At 36.4% G+C, this 24,811-nt stretch overlaps 1 protein-coding gene across 1 annotated transcript in view; it reads left to right on the top strand.

Moving 5' to 3' along the window:
* LOC118746044 (adenylyl cyclase X E-like) overlaps positions 1–24,369 on the top strand; it is a 29,138-nt gene extending 4,769 nt beyond the window's left edge. Inside the window, exons 3-17 of the mRNA XM_036479773.1 lie at positions 11,929–12,085; positions 14,469–14,615; positions 14,674–14,833; positions 14,907–15,277; positions 15,371–15,495; positions 18,283–18,321; positions 20,606–20,750; positions 20,812–20,948; positions 21,013–21,304; positions 21,387–21,458; positions 21,519–21,643; positions 23,479–23,697; positions 23,816–24,062; positions 24,138–24,224; positions 24,291–24,369. Coding sequence (XP_036335666.1) covers positions 11,978–12,085; positions 14,469–14,615; positions 14,674–14,833; positions 14,907–15,277; positions 15,371–15,495; positions 18,283–18,321; positions 20,606–20,750; positions 20,812–20,948; positions 21,013–21,304; positions 21,387–21,458; positions 21,519–21,643; positions 23,479–23,697; positions 23,816–24,062; positions 24,138–24,224; positions 24,291–24,305 — 2,289 coding nt within the window. The 5' untranslated portion in view covers positions 11,929–11,977 and the 3' untranslated portion in view covers positions 24,306–24,369. The remainder of the gene's footprint in view (positions 1–11,928; positions 12,086–14,468; positions 14,616–14,673; positions 14,834–14,906; positions 15,278–15,370; positions 15,496–18,282; positions 18,322–20,605; positions 20,751–20,811; positions 20,949–21,012; positions 21,305–21,386; positions 21,459–21,518; positions 21,644–23,478; positions 23,698–23,815; positions 24,063–24,137; positions 24,225–24,290) is intronic.
* The last annotated feature ends 442 nt before the right edge of the window (positions 24,370–24,811 follow it).

The raw sequence follows: 24,811 nt of genomic DNA, 5'->3' as shown, positions 1-24,811 counted from the left end.
ATAAAGTGGCCGGTAATCTAAAGGTTAGATGAGAAAACGGCCCTAAAAAGAACAAATAATAATTTTTATTTTTTTATGGTATTTGAGTATTTAGGTCAGTGGTCGGCAAAAGTTAAACTGTGCCTGTGTTGGTGATAACAAGATAACTGCTCCGCATGATCAACCCAGTAGGAAATTACGAGAAGTGAAACAAAATCTTTAAACATATAATAAATTTACTTGACACATGCATATCGTAGTTTAAAGTACAAAACCGCGTACGTTATTCTGCAAAACCGCGTAACTGGCATTAGCTACCAAAAATTGGATTTGCTCATACAAGCTCTTGGCTCAATCCTTATCCATTCGTCCTGAAATATACTGGCCAGGTATGCGATTGCTTTATAAAAGAGAGAACCATTTTGAAATATGAGTGTTTTTACTCTCTAGAAAATAATTTACACAATTCACATACGCGGTTTTGCATTATCTTGGTATGCGGTTTTGTAGTTTAAACGAAGATATGTACATAAATGTGTATCGCTCATTTACTATAAATGTATCATAATCCCAAAAAAGCAAAAATCGGGTTAAGTTTACAAGAATGAACATTAGCTCTTTCTCATGATGTGTAAAATTTGCATAGCTGTAACGATTACCAGTAGCTCACTAGAACAAAATCAGCCTTATCCTAAGTTTCGCCCGAAAAAAAATTCACACGAAAAATGTTCATCCGCGCATAGTAAACTCACGGAAACAAATGATAAAGCTGAATATGTATTAATTTTTCTCTCGGGAGTATATGTAAATTCAGAACTTTAAAACTGGTTTTCTCGGGTTTTTAGTTTTTTGAGTTACGAAAATATTGAAGTAAAACTCAAATAAAAAATTTCAAAATTCATTTGGATTCACCCACGTCAAATATTGAAAATTTAAATAAAGAAATTTCAATTCAGGTTCATCAAAATTTTCCATATCATTACGAAATGATTAAAAATGTCTTTTAATCGCATACATATTCCCTTTAACAACAACCCTTTAATTCCTTGAAAAAAATTCACCGTTTTCATTAAAAAGTGGTTGTATTTCTTCTTCATCAAAATGTTTCCTTATGAATAGCATATTCTTTATTTTTTAAATGACTTATAACACAAAAGGCACTGCATGTCACCAAAAGCATTTTCAAGCATGTAATATTTCTCGCAAGGCATTTTTGCATACAAGAAACAAAGCGCAACAGCCAAACCCATGTTGATTCGTTGCTCTCTAGCCAACGACTAGAGGTGCAAAACTATCGATGGCACTATCGATAGTATCGATGTTTTTTATTTTTCCCTACTATCGATTGTTTTTTGGTCCTATCGATAGTCCGACAGACATGTAATTCAGTATTTATTTTAGTTTTATTTCTTCTTTTCTTTTCATTTCTCTTAAACATCCAAGTTGAAATAAAAATTTGGTTGCTACTTTTTTAAAACAGTAATGTCAACCTTCGAAAATGACGGAAAACCTTGCATCTTTTAAAAAACCGCTAAAAACTGATACAAATTAATTTATACCAAAACTTTCAATATTATCTACCACCACTATTTACTATTTATGAAAAGGTAAATAAAAACCATTACTTCTCAGATAAAAAATGGTTTCTTCTTCTAAAATTGAAATTTACTTGATGAATGCCTTATATATGACGGAGGATATCTAAAACCACAAATATAAAATTTCAGTATGCCCAATTTTTTTCCATTTCAATTCATATCAAATTTTCAATAACTTTACTTCTAGCTTAACGGTTTAACAATTAAAAAGAAGTGTACAGTAGTTTACAATAATATCCAAACGTAGTTTCGAAATATATTCTTAAGGAAATCTTCATACGAAAATTGAGCCAAAACCATATAAATACGATAATATCGACGATATATCGATAGTTTTGAAAATAATATCGAAAACTATCGATGGTCTGACTATCGATAGTTTTGCACCTCTACCAACGACTAAACGATAGAGCGTAAGAATACGTGTGAGTTGATCTTCCACAATTGTGGTATGAAGCGCCGACCAGTGCTGCCGAAGATACTACGATAGTAGTGTTTTACTACTATTTTGCCATTTATACTCCCGTACTTCCCAAGGACCGATTTAACTACTATTTTGCGAGATAGTGGACATTTTTATTAAAATTTATAAAGTAACTCAAAATATATTTTATTGCTGAGTGATATACCGTGTGACCTGCCAATAAGTATTAAGAGTAAAACAATTTCCATTTGACTTTAGCAACAAAATTTTGCTGAGACTTACGTTGCTCAGTTTTCACCAATTTCCATCATGTTTTCCATGTCGAGAGGAATGCAAATAATATGACTTGGGATACCGAAGCATATTCCTTAAATAGTGAAGACTTCAGTTTTTTTCAAACGCCAGTTTTAGAGCCATCCGTAGTCGTTCAATAATATGTATACACGTATAGTAATTAATCAAGAAATAAACCCTAACAAAATCAATGTTTTAGAATCTTCTCTACAAATGTGGTAGCATCCTGTCGCTGGGCATTGAGAAACACATCTACATATAACTCTGCCTTCAAAATATTCCACCTCAGGCCACTCTATTTATTTTATAATTTTAATTGGCCTTTGAACAACTGGGGCATATTCCCTAAAATGTCCAAATACTCCCCAACAGATACGTTTTTTACTACTCTTAAAAAATAGAAAACGCCAGCACTGGCGCCGACCACTGATTTAGGTTTTTTTCCAAAGGAAATTTAATTTATGTACAATTTTTATTTTAAATTTAAATTGAAATATTTATTTAAATTAATTTACTTAGTTTACTTTAACAACCTCCAAGCGTACTGGAACCTGAGATCTCAGAACCAGAATCGGTAGTCTTGACTCGACGCCACAGCCGACATTCGTGATAAAAGCAATTAACCGCATTTTAGTTTTGGTTGTGGTTATTCAAAGCCAGATGTCGCTGATCGCATAAGTTGTTCGAAATCGCCGAAATGGTAGGCCGTCGCTTTAGCACATACTAGTTAATGAACTAGTATTTATACTGACTGGTTTAGAATTTCACTGCGGAGAACTGGTTTAATTATAGTACATGACGAACTGGTATGACTTCCCCATTTAATACCAGTTTTCGAACTACAATTTCTACCAACTCGTTTACTTTTTTCTGCGAGGAACTGGTATAATTACAGTCCATAAGGAACTGGTATGACTTTTATCCTTAAATAATAGTTCATGAACTGGATTAAGTGCATACTGGTTCAGCTTTTCGCTGCAGGGTGGTGACAACACACACATACATACACAGTACATACATGTTTATCCGTACAAATCGCGTGCTGTGGTGTTGATGGATATTCAACATTTGAAAACAAATTTATAGTTGCGATCCCGTACGAGTCCGGACTAGTCAGAATCAGTCAGATTTTACTGGAAATCGATCCCGTACTCGGTTCTCTGACTATTGAGAGGACAAAAAAGAGAGTAAATACGGTCCTCTCTCTGTCAGAAGTTACCAGTTTTTTTGCTGGTAAATTCTGGTAAATGTGTCAAACGATCAGCTGTAGTGTGTTTGGCAACCAAATTGTAAACAAAAGAAAAGTGCACTCTGCTAATTCATGTTGAAAAGTATTTAATTACTTGTTTAAGTGGATTCTAATGAATTTGAAAGTGTTTTTGGTTATTTACATGTGTGAGCTGAGTGTGTTTACATACAAAATAGGCAAAAATTTACAACCAAAATTTAGAGGTTATGTTGAAGTTGACAGAAGTTACCATTTTTTACTAGAAAGCGATCCCGTAATTTTCAATGTTACTCTCTCGCTCTGAGTGAATTTTTATTTTTTGACAGTTTTACTAGTCCGAGTCCGAGGAATACGGGATTGCACCTTATATATCTGGATGTAGCATAGTGCGCAAAGATGCTTGCCACAAGTTGTTGATATCCAAGAATGATAGAATACAAGATTGCGCCGATTGCAGCAGAATTCGTGAGAGTAATTTTAGCGTGACGTCATCGTATAGTTGACAACTGAGAGCGGCGAGAACGAGGGCGACTGGTGATGTGCTGAATCGTCCCCAATACTCGGTACCCAATACTTAAAAAAGATTTCGGTACCCTATACTTCCTTTTCGGTATCCGATACCGATTATTTACATTAAATCCTCGCCATTATATGCATTTCAGGTTTAGAAAAAACTTTCATTACTAATTTATATGATATCGGCTAAAACACTTGAACTTATCGCCACAGAAAAATATTATTTTATCAGTTTTAACCTTAGTCGATCCAAGGTTCAAGAAAAATACTTTGACGGATGAAGAAGCCTTTCAGGGGAGAGATTCTGTAGCCAGTTAGCGACAAGTTTCGGATCGATATCGCACTTGTTGACTTACAAATATTTGATATCAAACGTCGACAAAACCGATACCGATTCGAAAATTGTCGTTAACTGGTTACAGAATCTGTCCCAGGCCTACAAAAAATGATATCGTCCGATTCAGCTGGAACAAAAATGCTTCAAACAAGTAAGGGTTTCTCTGTATTATGGCATCGAACCGACATATATACATCTTTCATTTGAATCAGTAAAAAAGCTCTATTGGCTCTTACATTCGGGTTTTGTTAGGCGTTTTTTCCATATTTTTGGCCTATGTGCGCTTTTATTCGAAACCTAATTGTTTCGGTACCGAGTATCGAGAGAATTGGGTACTTAAAAGTATTGACTCAGCACATCACTACTGCTGTCTTCTCTACTATGACGTCACCAAAACAGCTGATTCTGTCAAAATCACTGAGAGCCGAGTAGCGGTATCGTCATCGGCGCCACCTCTGTATTTTCTCCACCGTGGTTGATATCCGGAGATGGTCGGGTTCGAATTCCGTTGCAGGCAACATGCAAATAAATTTTTTTTTTAGTTTTTGTCTTGATTATTCACTTCACAGATGCTTTTTCAGTACGGTCGTGGTCATTTTAATATGCGCGTAATTTAATTAAATATTTACCAATATACAGTACTTTCGTTGACGTTTATAGTAAGATCACTTACGATTCTATTTGATTTTAATATTTTTTTCCCTAAGTGTAGTCAGAAACAAATTGCAAGATTCACTTTCACTTTCTCCAACGAGAAACGTTTGCTTTTCGTTTGTGACAATTGTACCATAGGGTACGTTTTATATGTATGCAAATGTTTAAATTACATGAAAAATATTTTTTTCTGTAAATTTTCGTATCCAATTTAATTAAAAGACAGTTGTTATATTTTTTTTATTCATTGTAGCCATTCGTTTTGTATTTAGTTATTGCATATATGTACATACATACATATATTTTTCTCTGCACGATTCATTTCGTTTGTTGTTTCGTCTGTAACTACTAAACTACTGTAGTGTACTATCGCCAAAGTGAACTCAGCCGTTTTGTTTTCGTATTGTACCGAACTGTTGAAGTAATAAACGAAACGAAATAGTAACGTACAATATAGTTTATTTTCGTACACTGGTAAAATTGAAATAATTTGTATTACAGATAGGTTCTTCTTCTTCTTTTTTGGCGCTGTAACCGCCTAAGCGATTTTGGCCGAGTTCAACAAAGCACGCCAGTCGTTTCTCCTCTGTGCCAACTGACGCCAATTGGAAACGCCAAGTGAAGCCAAGTCCTTCTCCACCTGATCTTGGGGGTGGGGGCCTCCCTCTTCCTCTGCTACCACCAGCGGGTTCCGAGTTGAATACTTTCAGAGCTGGAGCGTCGGTGTCCATTCGAACGACAGGACCAAGCCAGCGGAGCTGCTGTATTTTAATTCCATATCGTTGTAAAGCTCATACAGCTCATCGTTCCGTCGTCTGCGGTACTCGCTGTCGCCAACGCGTAAATCTTCCCAAACACTCCAAGAGCCGCCTCATCGGATATTGTCACTGTCCATGCTTCTGCGCCATATACCAGCACAGGCATGATGAGTGACTTATAGAGAGTGTTTTTCGTAAGTCGAGAGAGGACTTTACTCCTGAATGGCCTACTCAGTCCAAAGTAGCACTTGTTGACAAGAGTGATTCTGCTTTGGATTTCAACGCTGACATTATTATCGGTGTTAATGCTGGTTCCCAAGTAAACGAAATTCTCTACTTTCTCGAAATTGTAACTGTCAACAGTGACGTGGGTGCCAAGGCGCGAATGTGCTCACTGTTTGTTTGCTTCCCTATCCAACTTAGAAAAGGCAGAACAGACTTCGCGGTTTTTGTTACCGATGATGTCAATGCATCGGCATACGCCAGAAATTGCACACTCTTGTAGTACGTTGTTCTTGAGCGGTTCAGTTCTGTAGCTCTTATTATCTTCTCAAACATCAGATTAAAGAAGTATTTCCCAATTCTGATGGAGCTGGTGGTATTGCTCAACGTCACAGCCGTATGAGTTTTGAGGGGATGCCAAATTCAGACGTAGCGGCGTATCCTTTTCTCGCGGGTCTTTTCCAAGATTTGGCGTATTGTGAATACCTGGTCTATGGTAGATTTGCCAGGTCTAAAGCCTCACTGATAAGGCCCAATCAGCTCATTGACGGTGGGCTTCAGTCTTTCACACAAAATGCTCGATAAGACCTTGTAAGCTATGCTTAGAAGGCTGATCCCGCGGTACTTGGCGCGAATGGCGTACAGGAGTAAGCCCCGGCCTTTAAACCTTCCGTAAGTCGCCTAACACTCTGGTAAAATTTTCGGGCATTCTTCCTGTCGGCTAGCATTTCAAGCTCTTCGCACTCACGTATTTCGGCCTCTCTCATCTTATTGCGGTAAATACGTCTAGCTTCCCTCTTAAGATCCCTATAGCGGTCCCACATAGCGCGCGTTACGCCCGATCGCAGCGTGGCGCTGTAGGCGGCATATTTTTTCTCTGCAGCTTTCTGACACTCCTCATCGTACCAGTTGTTCTTTCGCGATCGCTGAAATCCGACTACTTCTTCGGCGGCGATACTTAATGAGCGGGGTATGTGGTTCCACTGCTCGCATATGTTGGTTTGTTGATGAGTGCTCTCTGAGAGCGAATTTGCGCTCCTTTACATGGCAGCTGTAGTAGACGCCGCAAGGCCCCAGACATTACTTGTCTTGCCCCGCCAACGCATTTCTTAGATGGGCAGATGGAGCCGGGCAGAGGCACCTTCCCCATTAAGGGTCCGGACATTCCAGGTGCATGCCCTCAAATCGTAGCCCTTTAAACGTTTGCCGTGGTCGTCATCATAAGGGGGGGGGGGGGTCTCATCCGAGGCTTTGCCTAGCTTCTTCACTGGAAGTGGTTTTTACGGGGCTGGTCCCAAGCCCAGCGCACAACCCATTGCTTGGACGGGGGTGGTTTCGCAACCAAATACACGTTTATATAGCGAGCCGCTTGCTCCAAGCAGACTCCCGCTTGCAGCCGCACCTACTGGTAAACAGACGCTGCAGACTTCAGTGAGCCCTTAAGCCGAATATGTCGGAGTGGCCCCACCGACGCTCCCTCTCTTTCTGCCGTGACCCAAGGCTCCACTCGGATTGGTTACCGCATCTCGCACATGGGTTGCTCACGTTGCCCAGAGTGCGCGAACGAGGACGCAAGAGTCGGGATTGAGTATAGCCATGCAACTGTAACTGCATATCCAGCGCAACGGCTATACCCCATTGCACTCCACAGATAGGTTATATTAATACAATATATATCTATATATCCAATAATTTACTATTTAAAATATATTGACTACCTTTATTTATAAAATGTGTGTACACTATAATGCACAATATATAAACCAAAATCATTGGTATCTTATGCATTGTGTGTGTCATAGGATGCCACGCGTTAGTAGTAGTTAGCGTTCCCTGAACGGATGAATACTTGCTTTCTGATAGCGTTTCTGGACGTTTTCCCTTCGACCAGCATCTGAAGTTCTCGCACTGACGCACTGTTTACTACGGAGATATGATGATATCTACGTTCCAGCCGATGCGTCCTAGTTACCGCCCCATCTCTGCGGGCTATTTGCAGGAAAGCGCAGACAATATTGGATATGATAGATGCTTGGTGTGATGGAAATGGGCTCACCGTTAATCCAACCAAAACTAGTGTTGTGCTCTTCACTAGAAGGTTGGATAGTCTCATTCCACTCACACTTAAATAAGTCACAATTCATTCTTCTTCTGAAGTGAAGTATCTAGGGATAATTCTGGATACAAAACTATTGTGGAAATCTCACATGGAATACAAGATATTTTGGCAATATAAACAGGTCTTTGGCAAAACGTGGGGTCTATCACCAGAGGTAATCTCATGAATTTATACCTCTATGATCAGACCCATAATCCGCTATGTGTAAGTGATATAATGAAGCAGACTCCCAATCAATATCGAGAGAAGTTTGCTTGCTACACTTCAAAGAACTATTGCCGTGTGCTGTACGTGTACCTACTATACAACACCTGCTGGTGCTCTTGACGCATTGCTGCATTTATTGTCGCTTAGTGTCTTAATCACTTTTCAATGCAACAGGATAGTATGCCACCATTATTTGGGGTCTTTATCGAAGTTAATTGAATAAGCTTCACATTTCTTTTGGGAGTAAACTTCGGTCTTCCAGCAGAGGTATTTGCAATACTCAAAGCCATGGACTAAGTTGTGAAAAATCGGTGGAGGGGAAGGAGTTTACATGTCTGTGGTGACACCCAAGCAAACACAACGAGCTTACTTTACTGGTCACTTTTCGTGGCACAAGCACCTGACTGTGATAGGCGTACATGACAACTCCATTTGACCATCATGCCATTAAGAGGACGACACGCAGGAACACTTTTTGTGCTTCTGCCACGCCTTTGCAAGAGTTAGGTATGAGGCATTTGGCCGCGATGTGTTGAGAGACGAACACCTGATCTACTTGACATCCAGCAATCTACTTAGGTTTAATCGCAAATCGGGCAGATTGAAAGCGGCGTGTAGGCTGAGTACTGTTTTCTACACGAGTTGTTTGTGCCTGGTTTTGTACAGGGCCACGATGCGATCGGGCGCAACACCAGCTATGTGGGATCTTTATAGGGAGCTGAAGGGGGAATCGATACGTATTTTCCGCAATAAGAAGAGAGAGGCCGAAATACGTGATGGCGAACAGCATCAAATACTGGCCGGCATGAAAATCGCCCGAAAAATGTTCAGAGAGTTAGGCTACTTAAACGTTGATCAATACCTCCAGCATCGTCAGAATCAGGAAGGACCTCTCCGAGCTGTTTTATACTAAACTGTGTATCAAACAAGGCGACTCCCATTCGTGTTATTTCTTGAATCTGATGTTGGAAAAGATCAGAACTGAACCGCCCAGACACAATACTTTACGAGAGCGACATTATTGGTATAAACAAGGGCTACGTCTATTCTGCGTTCTCGAAGTTAGATCGAGAAGCAAAGTAAACTGGTTAACTTGAACTTCAATTCCAATTGATTGATATTTTGCAATGACACAAAAAACGCCGAAACATGTAAACTTAATATTGGGTGAAAGATTACTGGTTTGTATAGGGTTTTTATAAATCAGATAATTTTCCGAAGGCATTTTAATTTTTATAAAAAATAAAACAAATTTTAACAGGAAAAAAATAAAAGAAAAGATGTTTCTTATTTTTTATTTCTTTTGCAAACTAAATTTAAGCTATGAAATAGAAGCAGGAAATAATGTTACTCATACGCCATATCGTACATGGTCGTACTGGTACATACTCGTACATGGCGTATAAGTAATATTTTCCATGTTAAAGTTTGAATTTTCTCATTCTCAATGCGAATTGGAAATTAAAATATATTGGGAAAATGACCTGAAGATCTAGAAGGTAGGTACACAAATACGGAATCTACGATCAAAAATTAATTTTACGTGTCTAGGAGTTTTTTGTGTCATTTAGCGTCCTACAGTGTAATCAGAGAGACGCTCTTCCAGGACCATCTTCCATCTTTTGAGGAGATTAGCCATAACTTTGTTATCAATAACTTCAGATCTCCTATTAGTGAGACAAATGTTTTTCGTATTACCAACCGACATAATGAAATTTAATAGGGTTGTAATGCTTTATGAGCTAGCGTGACAACCCACAATAAGGCTCTTACCATTTGACTTCCTGCAAGGAGAGGAATTATTGGGTACTATGACTAGTATATCAAAAATGCGACGTCCCCGGTTCGATATACAGTCAACGATTTGTATCGCTACCATATCGTGAACGTCCATAGATGCTTCCATGGCCTGTTTATAGTTACTAAGTGAAAACTATTGCGAATTGGTACACGTACATATAAAAATTAGGGTGGTCCAAAAATGCATGTAAAAAAATTCAAGTTCGAATTTCTATGATCCCACCCCCTAGGATTGTTCTATGTATTTCGAAAAAATATACAAAAACGTAAGATGAGTCCCCCCATTGCATTTTTGTGGGTTTTTGGGGGACCTTTAAAAATAGTTACTATTAAAATATGATAAAATAAGCAATTGGGTATTATTATTGGAAATTCCTGATGAGAAACAGAGTTCCGATCGAATATTTATTTAAAAAAAATTGTATACCATTTCTACCATTTCTGTATACCATTTTTCACCACCCTAATGTTCATATACATATCTACTTATTCAAATCGATCAGTATGTATATATTAAACAACTATTTTTAGCGGTGATAATTATTTTTTATTTAACCAAGTTTGCAAAAACCAAAATCTTTGAAAAGCGTTTTGTTTTTAGGCGGTTGCGTTTGTCGGTGGGTGTAGCACCAGCTTTTGAAAAAAGGCGCTCAGCAGGCATCGAGGTACCAACTAAATGACAGTTTTTTCAAAAGTCCGTAAAGTTTTGAGTAAACAGTTTTCTTATCCTCCCAATCGTCGATGATATTCCGATTTAGTTCTGGGCTTGATAATTTAAATAAAAACTCATTTCATCTTGTGGGTGACCCAAATCATCATCTTTTCGCCTTCGTTTGTATACAAGAGATTTATGAGGGACCCAAAGATCTGTTGATTATAATGACGACTCGCTAGCCGTTTCCACACTGAGGGAAATAATGCATAGTAAAAATGAATACTTTATATTTGATTATCGTTTAAAAATGTTCGTATTTAAAAATAATATTTTCATACAAAATTTATTACGCACACATACATACATAGTACAAATCGCGTGCTGTGGTGTTGATGGATATTCAACATTTGAAAGAAAATTTATATGTCTGGGTGTAGCTGAGTGCGCAAAGATGCTTGCCACAAGTTGTTGATAACCGGAGATGGTCGGGTTCGAAATCAACTGCAGGCAACATGCAAATTAATTTTTTTTTTTTTAGTTTTTGTCTTGAATATTCACTTCGCGAATGCTTTTTCAGTATGAACGCGGTAATTTTAATATGCGCGTAATTGAATTGAATATTTACCAATATACAGTACTTTCGTTGACGTTTATAGTGAGATGAATTACGTTTCTATTTGATGTTAATATTTTTTTTATCCCTCAGTGCATAAGATCATCAGCGCTCATTATTTGAGTTCGCAAGAACTTAATAATTTATTTAGACAACTACAGAATTCATATTTCTTGAAAATATATTTACGATTATTTTACAATTAATCGATTAATAATCGTTTAATAAAGCACTAATTTATGAAAAAATTAATTCGACAACTGGACAAAAATAATCGATTAATTTAATCAAATGATTAATCGCTGCCATCCCTAGTTATGTACAATTTAGTATTTTCAAAGTCGAACACATTATACCTAATACGAACTCCAAGAAAAATTATGTTAGCCGTGGTTTGCACGATTGTATTCAAAATTTCTAATTCAAGAATGTGTTTTATATGTATACTGAAGGTTAATTTAAACTAAACTTTAATCTGTGTAAAATTTATTTATTATTGTTTGTATATGCGCTTACATTTCTAGGACATATGTCGTACATAGATAAATAAGTGTCTGCCGAAGGATCGAAAATATGAATTCATTCTTAGAGTCCTCAACCGAGGATAGCCACGATTTTGATGATGAGGGCCATGAATCAAAATTGGTCAACCAAAAGAAATGGGAACTTGGCTACTTGAAGGTATGTAGTATCAATACTGTACTACCTACATACGTGGACGAACATGTAAATAGGGAATGGACATTTTAGATATTTTTCTTTGTAAAGAAGTTTTTCTTATTATTTTTTTTTATAAATATATAGTTCACTATCTAATAAAAAAACTATGTAAATCAAAGTTTCAAATGAATTTTAACACATCTTCATTAAAATTTAAAACTTTTTGATCTGGTTTTTTTGAATTTTTTTAAGTTTAATTGTAACCGATTAAATTTTTTTCCAAAAATCAACGGTAAGTCTTAGGTATTTCAAACTGGAATTTTATTATACTAAAACTAAATGGCCTACAAAATGGCATACTCGGAATGTTTCTGAGGAATATAATTTAAAAGCTCAAAATTTTGATGAAACTTTCAGGGCAATTGTGGCCAAGATAGTAAAAAGTATTTCGTAGGACTAATGAACGAAAGATGGCAAGATAGTTCGAAAGACTTTGGTTATTCTGGGACAAAAGCCTTAGAAAAAAGCTATCTCATACACCACTCGCGGTGAAAATTTATTCCAACAGTCGGAATGACGGAGTGAGCAGAGCACTGGCAAACAATTCGAGGTATCCGAGTTCGAGTCCTAGAGCAGCGTAATTTATTTATTTTTTTTACTTGATCATTTTTTTCTTTTTTTAATTTAATTTTTTTCTTTTCCAATTTAATTCTTTTTTATTTTTTGTTTTTAGTTTCATTTAATTTTTATGAACTTATTTTATTTTATTCTTTTTTGATACATACATTTTTTTAGCTAAATTTTCTTTAAGTTTTTAGATTTTATTGTTTATAGAAGAGGTATTGGTTTAATTTCATTTAATTTTTAGAAACTAATTTTATTAATTGTTTTCTTTTTTTAAATTTAATTATTTTATTTTTTGTTAATTTCACTTTCTTTTAATTATTCGATTTTGTTGTTTTACAAATAAAAATATATTTTTTTATTTCATTTCATTTTTAGGATCTTATTTTATCTTTTAGTCTTTTTTGCAGGGACCGTAATTAGCAGTTATTTTTTTCCAACAGTTAAACTTGGCCAGATATTTTTTAAGTTCGAAATAAAAGTCTTTCCGGATAGTAAACAAACCGCTTATCCAAATTAAACAAATTTGGTACCAACTAAAAGAGGACTTAAATAGCTTTTAAATAGAAATAACGATCGAAAGTTACCACTCCTATTTATATTTTTTTTTATAAATTAATACAATAGATATGCATATCCTGATCCAAGGTTTGTGCTATGGTAATAAATAAATTATTTTTTATTTAAATATTTTACAATTACCGGCTTTCTGCTGGCTTTCCTCGTTTAAATATTTCAGTTTTAAAGCTATTTTAGTACTCTTCTCTACTAGTACTAATTTGGATAAGCGGTTTGTTTATTATTAGGAAAGGACTTTTCCTTTTCGACTTAAAAATATCTGGCCAAGTTTAGCTGTTGAAAAAAGTAACTGTTATTTACGTTCCACGCGTTTTTAATTAATTTTTAGATTTTGTTTAAAATTAAATATACATATATTTTTTTATTTTTAAGGAGATACTATTTTCTTCCTTTCTGATTTAATTTTTTTCTTTTCTAATTTATTTTTAGATTTTATTGTTATGTTGTTTTTATTGTTTTAAAAATAAAAATATATAATAATTTAGTATTTTGCCGGATCGAGGTCAATTTTAAAAAATTTTAATGAAAATACAAATTTTGGTGTTTCTTTCCGATATATTTCGATTACGCTTCGGTAACCGTCCTCAGGGCAACTATTGACATGCTCACTTGTACAGACAATTGCTTACAAACAAATCGACAGTACCACACTCCACGTCAAACAGTGCGGGCGTGTAAATTAATGTATGTATACATTTTGTTTTTAATTATTGTTTTTGGAATTTGTATTTACGTATATCTTATGTTTTACATGTTTGTCAATAGTTGCCCTGAGGACGGTTACCGAAGCGTAATCGAAATATATCGGAAAGAAACACCATAAAACTTGTGTTTTCATTAAAATTTTTTTAAATTGACCTCGAGGCGGCAAAACACTAAATTATAAGCAGAAAGGTCGCTAAAACCATCAGTATAAAAATATATAATAATTAATTTAATTTAATTTTGAAAAAACTTATTGTTAAAAGGCGAACAGCATAAGGTTGAGACCTCCTCGTTAGCAGATCCTTCAAATAGTCTTTCGAAAGACAGTAAAGGGCTTTCAAGGTAGTTGTCAGAATTGAAAATTATCTAACGAATAATAACCAAATAATGCTAAAATGTCTCTTCCCTATTTATATTTTCGCCACTGTATATACATAAGAAGACCGCGAATAGCTAACATTTCTCTATAATTACTGATTTCGTTTGGTGATTTCAGAAGAAATGCCGCAATCTGGAACTGGAACAGTATTATGTATCCTACATGAAACGTTTGCGTCTAAGCCATCTTGGTATTTTCATATTCATTCTAATACTTAACACGATTGTACATTCCATGTTACTTATTGTCTCATTCTCTAAAAGCGTAAGTACGCCATTCACTTACTTTTAAGAAACAAAACATGTATGTATGTATTTTTTAGGAGAACCGTGACATTTACGTAGATATCGGAACATACATGGGTTGTACCACAGTTATCCTCATTGTTTTGGTATTTAACTTCCGCACGACCGTCAATAAACGCTACGAATGGTTAACGTTTGCAACGATTTGGTTAGCGGTTTCAGCGCTTGTGGTGATGGGTGAGGAGGCACGCTTGAATTGAGTTTTCAATTAGAAATTAAAATATTTAGTAATATTTTTGTACACATTTAGATATATCCGTGCCAATCTATCGCGCTGTCACGGACTATAATATTACCGTACCGACCTACTATAGCTTTATCATATATTCCATCTACATATTTATGCCGATTGCCGAAGACGTGCAGGCTTTTATTTTAGGTGTGGCAGTAGCCGCCTGCTATATTATCTTATTTTCATTCGTAACATATCGTCGCCATTTCGATGGCACAAGAGAGGTTGATTTGCCAAAAATCATATCCGAAGGCATATTTATGACCTGTGTCAATATGCTGGGTCTGTTCTTTCGTCTGACACGTGAAGTAGCCATACGTACAACATTCCTCGATAAGCGTCAATGTGTTGAAGAGACTTTAGTTTTACGAGCTGCTAGAGATCAGGAGGTATGTACATACATACATACATACATTTTTTTAATGAATGCAAACTTGATTAGCACAAGTATGAATGCATAAAATTTGGGCGTTGAATTTCAGAAAAGCTTACTCTTGAGTATTATACCAGCTCAAATAGCTAATAAAATCGAAGAAGACGTCAAGATGCGGATCGAACACATGAAGGAAAATAAAAAACATAGACGATCAACGAATGACGATGTGGGGTATGTATTGTTTTGCAGATGTAGAAATGCATACACATTTCTGTGTGTGGATGCAACCCACATATCGGCCCTTGTGCGCGAAATTATCGTATGCGCCTTTTTTCCGTAATTGACTTTTTGATGCAAATGGTTAAATTATTATAGCTTATATATGTATGTTTTATCGAATGAATTGTTACCACATTTTGTTTCGTTTATACAACAAAAATTGAAGGACCTACAATTTTGTGACGCCTCTGAATTGCCATTCGGCAAATGGGTTTTTAAGAATCTTTTTCAAGGGAGAAATACACTCGGATAATTGCCTTGCCTCTCGAGGGTCGACCGCTGTTAGAAAAAACTTAGTTCTTTTTTTTTATTTAGATATTGCTTTGGTATTGGATCGAATCAAGGACCTACGGAGTGGTAGAACGCAAAATTTGGTTCTAATATTGTAAACTAAAACACAGAAAAGTAGAAAAAACTCTATCCTGTATTTTTCACAGCGATAATTTCGCGCGAGGGCTCGGTATATGAAGTGATTGAAACAACCATTCAGATGTTGTCTTTTTTTAATGTTTACAATGTTTTCAAATTTTTTTACAAATTAAAATAATCTTTGTGCTATAACCAAAGCCATATACATTAGGGCCCCAAAAAAGTTAACATATTTAAGACTTCCCCCAAAATATTTCGGAAAAATATTAGAATTTAAGCGAGCTGAACTGATTTGAAAATACCTTCAAAAATATCATTACGGGTATTCATATAATTTTTATATGCAGTTTGGACTTAGATTAATACCTCTGTTCTTTTGATACTGTTGATAAAAGTTTATAAAAAAGTTTTAAACCTTTAACTTTCTATTATATGAGGTAATTTTTTTGGAAATGATATTTATAAAAACTAATTATATTTATAAAAAAAACTAAATTTAATTTTTCTGAATTGATCCAGTTCACGCAAATCTTAATATTTTTGTCGAAATATGATGGCGGCATTCTTAAAACTAAAGTTTAAACTTCATACAAAATTTAGAAAAATTCGTCAAATCGTCATCAAAACTTCGAACTCTTTAATTTTTTTTATTGTAATGAAGTTCAAGTTACGAGCGGTTAAATATTTGCGTTGATTTTTAATAACTTGTTTGCTAATGACCTTTTGTACTTTTCTCCATATAAACAGGAATTTCTAATGGAATTAAATTAGCAAGAATGTATGCAAAAGATAAAAAAAAAAAAACAATAAACGCCAGGGGTATTTATATCAATCTGGCCGGACAAAGTTAAAACTTTTTTGTTTTAATTTTCAACTTTATTTTAAGCAGGTTCTCTATTGCTTCGCGTGGCTGAGGCTTATTTGGGTTCATTACCAGACACATACTTAGTCCTTAGAGCTTAGAACTTATCATCATATGTGTTATGGTCGCCTGGATAAAAGATTGTCGTAAGCGCAATTTTTATGATTTTTAGTTATAAATACAGTTATATATTTTAAAATAAGATTGGTGTTATCAGGTTTTGGATATCTCTTTTAGTTACCAAGATATTGAGTAAAAAGTATCGTTAATTTGGTACTAATTTTGATCACATTTTGTCGTATTTCATACAAAGTGGCTGCCAAATTGTGGACAAATATCGCATGCCACAAAATTTTACTAAGATCCTTCGAAAACTCAAAACTAATTAACAATAAAAAATAAAAAAGAAGTAATTAAAAAATTTTGTAAACTAGCGATATTCTCCGAGATTTTGGAGAAAATTTATCTTTGTATTTTTGAGAAATTGCATTCCAAACTTCAATCGCGATTTCCCAAAACCTGTCGAAATTAACATACGACAATCTTTTACCCAGACGACGATATATATGTATGTATGTATATACATCAGGTAGCTTATGGTCACTAGATTGATGCATGGAAATGGTTTCTTTCGCGAAAGGTTGTCATGTTTTCCTTTTTGTGATCTCATACCTGTCATCACTGGATCAAAATTTATAAGTAGCCTGTTTAATACATATGTATGTCCATATTGCAGGCTTCTCGATAGGGTGTCTTCGCAAACTTTAGCTTCTTATAATTTCGTAGGGTATTCTTGATAGATCAGCTTCTATAAACATAGACAAAATTTGTTTTTGTGTTAATTGCGCCTTTTAATTTTATTGATAATACTACAATTTTGGTGCTAAGTATTTGGCCGAGTTTCTTCTCCATTTTGTGGTGTACGTCCTAATATTATACCACCTACAATTTTAGGCCGCATCCGAACGGCAAATGGATTTTATGATAAGCTTTTCAATAGCAGAAATGCACTCGTAGTTTTTCCATTGCCTGCCGAGGGGAGACCACTGCTAGAAAAAACATTTCCTAATTTAGATGCTGACCAGGACAGGGATCGAACCCAGCGCTTATGGAGTGGTAGCACGCACCTCTAACCACTTAGCCACAGGGAATAAAACTACTTTTTTCTTAATTATGAACAAAATATAGGCTCAAAACATTACTTTTAAAATTTAAATAACTAACACAAACCCGACTAATTAAAATTTATAAAAAATTATAATTTGTATTCTTACCCGCTTCACAAAAATTCATTTATTTTCAAAATCTTTGCTTGAAACCGTATAAATTAAAAGTAACAAGAACAATATTTTTTTAAAAACATAACAACAAAAAACTTAACTTGAAAAACATTGTGAATACTAAAAAACCAACACGTGATCGCTTATTTTAGTCACTGTATCTAATAACGGGTCTGAATGGGACTTATGACTATTTCTTTCACTTTGACTCTCTTTGATATATCTTAGCTCCCCGCCGACACCTCTATGGCGACAAATGGACACTGAGTAAGTAATAAACTTTCCATTAATCAATTACAATTGAACTTTATATTCTTAGCCATGCATACACTTTTCATACACATGAGCCATTTGTTTTGAAAGTGGCATAATTCACTTCCCACCTCTTGTGCTTAAATGGCCGATTACTTCTATCTGAACGCGTCAGTTATTGGTTCAACGTCATCAGCCGCTGTCCTATCCCTGTCTCAGCTGCCGATTCAAAAACGCCCCATCTCAGCACATCTTCAATGTATTTTCGTTTGAGATAGGGCGTTCTTCAACCAAATTCTGGGATAGGGTGTTTTTCAATAAAATTCTGAAATAGGCCGTTCTTGAAAAGTTTTCTGAGATAGGGTGTTTTCGAACTGGCTGCCGAGATAGGGCGATCTTCCACTAAGCCATCGATATATAAACGTACTTTAACCTAAACTTCAATGATACATTAGGAAAGAAGGCTGAGAATCCCTCCTATAACAGATGTAGACTAGAGGTTTACGCCGACAGGCTTTGCGGCGGCGGCGTGGTCAACTTCAAAAAGATTCGGCGGCGGCGGCGACGCCGACGCGTCTGGAAACGCCGGCGCTACTGCGCATAAGGTAGATTCAAAAGAGCCATGAGGCTACTAATCTTGTCATGTCATCTCGTCAGCGTTAGGCATTCGTCATGCCAATTAAGATTATAATTCTATTGAATTCATTCGTTGAATTAGTTTTAAATTTAAATTACGTTACTTGAATTAAAATGTGGAGTGTCTGGCGCTGATGGATGGGCGAACAGAAGAAGGTCTGAGGTATATACATACATACACACATGGCTCTCTATGTTCTCTTCAGATCCGTATGTTCTATTTAAATTTAAAGAAATAAAAGAAATTAAAAAGTTAAGTTATTGGGGTAACTTATGTCGCTACCAGTAATTTTTTGCAATAATTTTATCAACTGTTCTGTTAAATTACGGAGCTCTTACGATTTTTTGCGGATTACATATTGAAAACAAGGTTGGTCTACTTTTTTCTAAAAGTTTAACCCATCAACTCGAACCAGAACGGGCCTTTTTAACCCACTGTTTAAAAAAAATGCCTTATAGATGGTTAAAATTTCCACTAAAATATTAAGCCCCAAATTTTTCTAAGGAGAACCGAATGTAATGAAAAATAATACTTATTATTAAAATTAATACTTAACTTTAACCCTGTGTAGAGAACTTTGTGATGTGAGGGAGCAAAACCTTCCTGGGGTTTGACCACCACTAAGGATGGCTAATTTTCACACAGCCACCTAGTACTTGTATACGTATGTGGGACCCCAGAATAAAATAACTTACGAATGTAAAAATTAGCAAAAAAGTGTTTGCTTTTTAATGAAAGTCTGTTTAAAATATAAAAAAAAATACACAGGAAAATCAACTTGTCTTTGTTTCATCTCCAATAATTGAGGAGATATTCGCGTTAAAGTTTTTGATGTGTTATAACCTGTTGTTGTAGTATGTGTATAAAAAAGTAGTATTGTTGTAGTATTGAAAATAATTCTCTACTGCAGAAAAAAATAGTTAGATGACCAGTATTCGACCCTAATTTAACTGTAATAAACGCTTTCGATCGAAAAATATGTTGCCTATGTTTTTTCTGAGTTATGTTCTTTTTGGAAAAAAAGGAGATCATATTATTTTCCAGTGGCCCAAATGATGCAAAAACAACTCCTTTAAAAATGTAATTTTCATTTAGCAAAATTGTGTTTTTATACTAGTAGTATTTAGTTCCTTCAGACGATGTATTTCAATGTACATACATCATGAAAATTTTGTACAAAATTCCTTAGGCGCGGAACGCCGCCGCCGCCGCGCCTATATTTTCGTAACTCGGCGGCGGCGCGTGAGCTCGGCGGCGTATACCTCTAATGTAGACGACGATTTTGAAATAATTGTCTCAGATGACGAACTATGAAAACCCATCTCTAGGTTCACCTATCAACAACTAAAAATGTCTAGACTAGCTAACATAAAATTCTTCAGGCGGTGTTCAAAGCCCCAAAAATTATCATATTTAGGCCCCCGTTCCGTCGCAGGCCTTGTTCCAACGTACAACATGAATATTCCGACTTTTGAACCAATCGACCTGAAGACTTTACTTGATAAAGAACAAATCTACTTAAAACTGTGGCACTATTTATTACATTGTTTCTTTTTTCATTAGGTGGGCAAAGCCAGGCTTTGCGTTCACGTTACATCGAGATTTCCTTTTTTTACATTCTATTAACTCGTTTTTATTTAAAATTTACTTTGTTCCACATAGAAAGCTTTTTATTGAACCACATGATGATGTTTCAATCTTATATGCGGATGTAGTCAACTACACTTACTTGACTACAACACTGGATGTGAAAACATTAGTGGAAACTTTACACGATTTATTTGTAAAATTCGACACAGCATCCCAGGTAAACAAATATCGTCTATGATTAAAAATTCTTTCAGATTTTAAAGCAATTCCTTTTGCAGGAGTACGATGTTTTGCGTATTAAATTTCTAGGTGACTGCTATTATTGCGTGGCCGGCGTTCCAGCCCCCAACGAGTACCACGCTAGATCATGCGTTTACCTTGGCTTGCGTATGATAAAGGATATACGTGATGTGAGGTAACCATAACTACAATTGTAATTTGTCTCCTGTACCTTGAATCTGGCATTAAATTTTCTTTAGATCGAAACGAAAGCTGGACATTGATATGCGTATCGGTGTACATTCAGGGAATATTTTGTCTGGCGTCATTGGTGCAAACAAGTGGCAATTCGATATTTGGTCCAAAGACGTGGACATAGCCAATCGGCTGGAGTCGACTGGTGAGGCGGGTCGTGTACATGTTAGCGGACAGACTTTGCAACAGCTGGACGGAGAGTTTATGTATGAGGAGGGCACGGCGAAGGCGCGTTATGATCCGGTCTTGCGTAAATATCATATTCGGAGTTTTCTAATAAAACCGCCATCAGCAAGAGTTAGTATACGCTATGGAATATACAACAGATAGTTATAATCAATTTTAAGACGCACACTGGCAATTCAATTATGTTTTACAGGTTTCGTCGTACATTACAATGAGGCGACCAACAGCAGCAAAGCGAAAACGTTTGGAAACAAAATCTGTAGGTGTAAGTTTAAACAATTCCACTTATATCTTTTGAGAGTTTTAGTGAAAGTCTTTTTTTAAGGATACCAGAAGTGATATCCCAACAAATTTCATGCAAAGCAGCATAAGTCAGTATAATCAAATTCGAACCCAAGCCACTTTGGAAATGAGCCGAGAAGTAGAAAGAATGCCTATTGGCAGGATACAGTAAGTCTAATTTTTATGCAATAATATATATGTATGTACCTCTGAAGGTTACGCAGGTAACTAACCCGTTGAAAAATGTAGAACATTCAACCCTGTATCCTTTTCCATTACGTGCTTCAATTAGCAGTCAAACAGAAGAAAAAATGCTGGCCAATGTTTACTTTAGGACCCTGAAGTTAATCTTTTCGCACTCATAGCTAGCATTGTTGTCACTTTCGTTATTGAGAAACATGACTACAGACTTCAATTGTTTCTCGATCTATCTGCTATTGATTTCACTCCGATAGAACGTGGATATGCCTGGATTAAACTCTGGTAGCAAGCGCCGGACCGGATTCCGTGACCGGTATCCAAGCCCTAATCTGGGGTGATGTTGAGATGTCTCAGGCTACAGCAACTTTCTCCTTTGATATATCAGATTCGCATTTTAGATCTCGAAACTTAACTTAATCGTTCGCATCCTTATTGTAATGCGGATTTATTGACTTTAGCTTTTTAAGAGCGCTGAACTCTAGCTTTAGGATTATAAGGGTTAAAATTATTAATTTTATATCCATAATTGATCTCGCGAGTGCTCGCCCGATCAGAGTTCCGCTATATCCGGGCAAGGAGTATAACCTTCAGAGATCGCCTGATTGCGGCTTGTAAAGGGCCCAGCCAGGGCGATTTTCGAAACAGGTCGTACAGCACATGATCCTCTGAAAGGAAAGCTGGACATTGTCTTTTGGAAGCCGAAGCGCTGCGACTCATAGGGTACCCTCGAGGCCATCACCTCGGGCAGGGAGTGCATTGAAATCTCGTTGGGAACCTGCGGCTTGCCCCTGGATAGATGAGCGTACAGTCGGCACAGCGAGCGCTGGGCTAAAAGCCCGACAAGCATGGTTGCAAGGTCCTTCTGACCGGTTGTTGACCCCTACCGATTAAGAGAGCTTCTACAGCTGTTTAAGCGTTACCTCTCGATTCCCACAAGTGTACTGACCGGACATTGTCCTTTAGGAACCAACGCGGTGCGACTTAATAACATTAGGGATGCTTACTGCCGCCGCTGCTTGGAGGACTAGGTGGTATCATACTCCGGCATTCGTCAAACTAAGGTTTACACACTTGGGCGAGCTTTTCGTCAACCCTCCCGAAGAACTCTGGAGTGGAACATTGTTTTAAGCGTTCAGTCCTTTTCTTAACTTAACGTAGATTACCTGAAGTTTTCATTTAACAAATTCAATACATTGTGGTAACATAATGGACAATCTAATTAAATGTTTCCGTGAGCCCCTGAGTACGCAATTAAGAAGTACATTCCGCTCTCGATGGACAAAAACCACCCTCTATAAGTCACTCATCATACCCGTAGCGATATATGGCGCAGAAGCATGGACAATGACAACATCAGATGAGGCGGCTTTTGGAGTATTCGAGATTTTGCGGAAGATTTATGGGCCTTTACGCGTCGGCGACGGCGAGTACCGCAGACGATGGAAGGATGAGCTGTATGAGCTTTACAACGACATAGACATAGTGCAGCGAATTAAAATACAGCGGCTTCGCTGGCTTGGTCATGTCGTTTGAATGGACTCTGATACTCCAGCTCTGAAAGTATTCAACTCGGAGCCCGCCGGTGGTAGCAGAGGAGGATGGAGGCCCCCACAGCGATGGAAAGGCCAGGTGGAGAAGGACTTGGCTTCACTTGGCATTGCCAATTTTCGTCAGTTAGCACTGAAAAGTAACGACTGGCGTGTTTTGTTGAACTCGGCCAAAATCGCTTAAGTGATTAAGCGCCAAATAAGAAAATGAAGACGACCTATCGAAACCTAATATCTATCGTTATTTGGTTCCAGGTTTTCCAAAATATGTTTCGGTCATGAGAAGCACTTAACCCAAGATGAAATGGAAGAACAACGGTTTCGAAACAATATAACGTCGCTATTTTTATTTTTCAAAGACTGGCGCTGGGAAATTATGTTCATGAAGCAGCCAGATATTATGCTCAAGTACAGCGTTTTCGTTTCGTACATAACGCTGCTGTGTGCCATTATAATGCAGGCGGTCAATTCGTCGTAAGTAAAATTCAAATTGAAATTTATAGCTCACTTGCAACGATTTGTGACCAAACGATTATACAATAATATTATCTCAAACTCACAATTAATCAAATACCATTTCATAATTCATTAGGCAAACATTAGCGTTTTGGATACTAGTTGGGATCAGCAACATTGTAATGATATTGCTATTGGCCTTGGTTTGGTACAAAAAGCTTTGGATAATGTTTATTAGCGAGACAGAGTCATCGAAGCCAATGAAAAAAGTCAGCAAATGTCTCTATAAACTATCGGAGCGCATTCAAAGTAACATCACTATGCGCATTGGCATGTACTTAGTGGTGCTTGTCCTGCACTCCACTGGCATTATCTTGCAATTGGTATGATAAGAGATAAGCGCTCAATAGTTTATTTTCCATGGTACTAAATATGTAGCTAATACGTTTTCATTTCAGATATATTTCGGTAATCATATAAATGATGCAGCTAATGTGCATATTTTGGGTGTCGCCAGGCATGATGTTTCTTCATTCAATGCTTGGGTTCGTCAAAGACTTAGTTGATGGTGAACTTTTTATCATTAAATACTTTCCCTTAGGCTATCACAGAGTGTTTTATGTTGACCATTTGCATAACCTTCCTATTTACACGGATTCCATTCATACTCAAATTGAGTGTTGGCGTTTTCACATTAATTTTTTACACAGTCGTCGTAACGCTCTCGTATAGTTATGTTTATGGCCAGAGCCTTAGCACTAACGATCACTTATATCCAGAATATTCTCATATATTTGTGATGTGCATAACGCTGGGTATATTTCATCTAATGGATAGGCAGACGGAGTTCATAGCGAAAGTTGATTATAAGTGAGTATCAAGTCGCCCATTTACACGTTACATATTTGCTCATAAGCATGTATATAGTTTTGGCACTAAGCCCAACGGAATGTCTTCAGTCCTTCATCAGCTTCTGTATCAAATTAGAAAACATTTAATATAATATCACTTATTATAATAATTTACACATGTACATATGTATATAGAAAGTAAGACTAAAGGAAAGTATTCTTCCGAAAGTAAATATTGATTATTCGCGAATTTGGTCATCCAGGATACTATTATTTAGTAT

This window comes from Rhagoletis pomonella, unplaced genomic scaffold (assembly GCF_013731165.1).
Source record: "Rhagoletis pomonella isolate Grant_MI unplaced genomic scaffold, Rhpom_1.0 Rhpom_scaffold_00010, whole genome shotgun sequence".
NCBI lineage: Eukaryota > Metazoa > Arthropoda > Insecta > Diptera > Tephritidae > Rhagoletis > Rhagoletis pomonella.
Note: the sequence above shows the minus strand (reverse complement) of the source record. Positions and strands in the feature narration are given on the sequence as shown.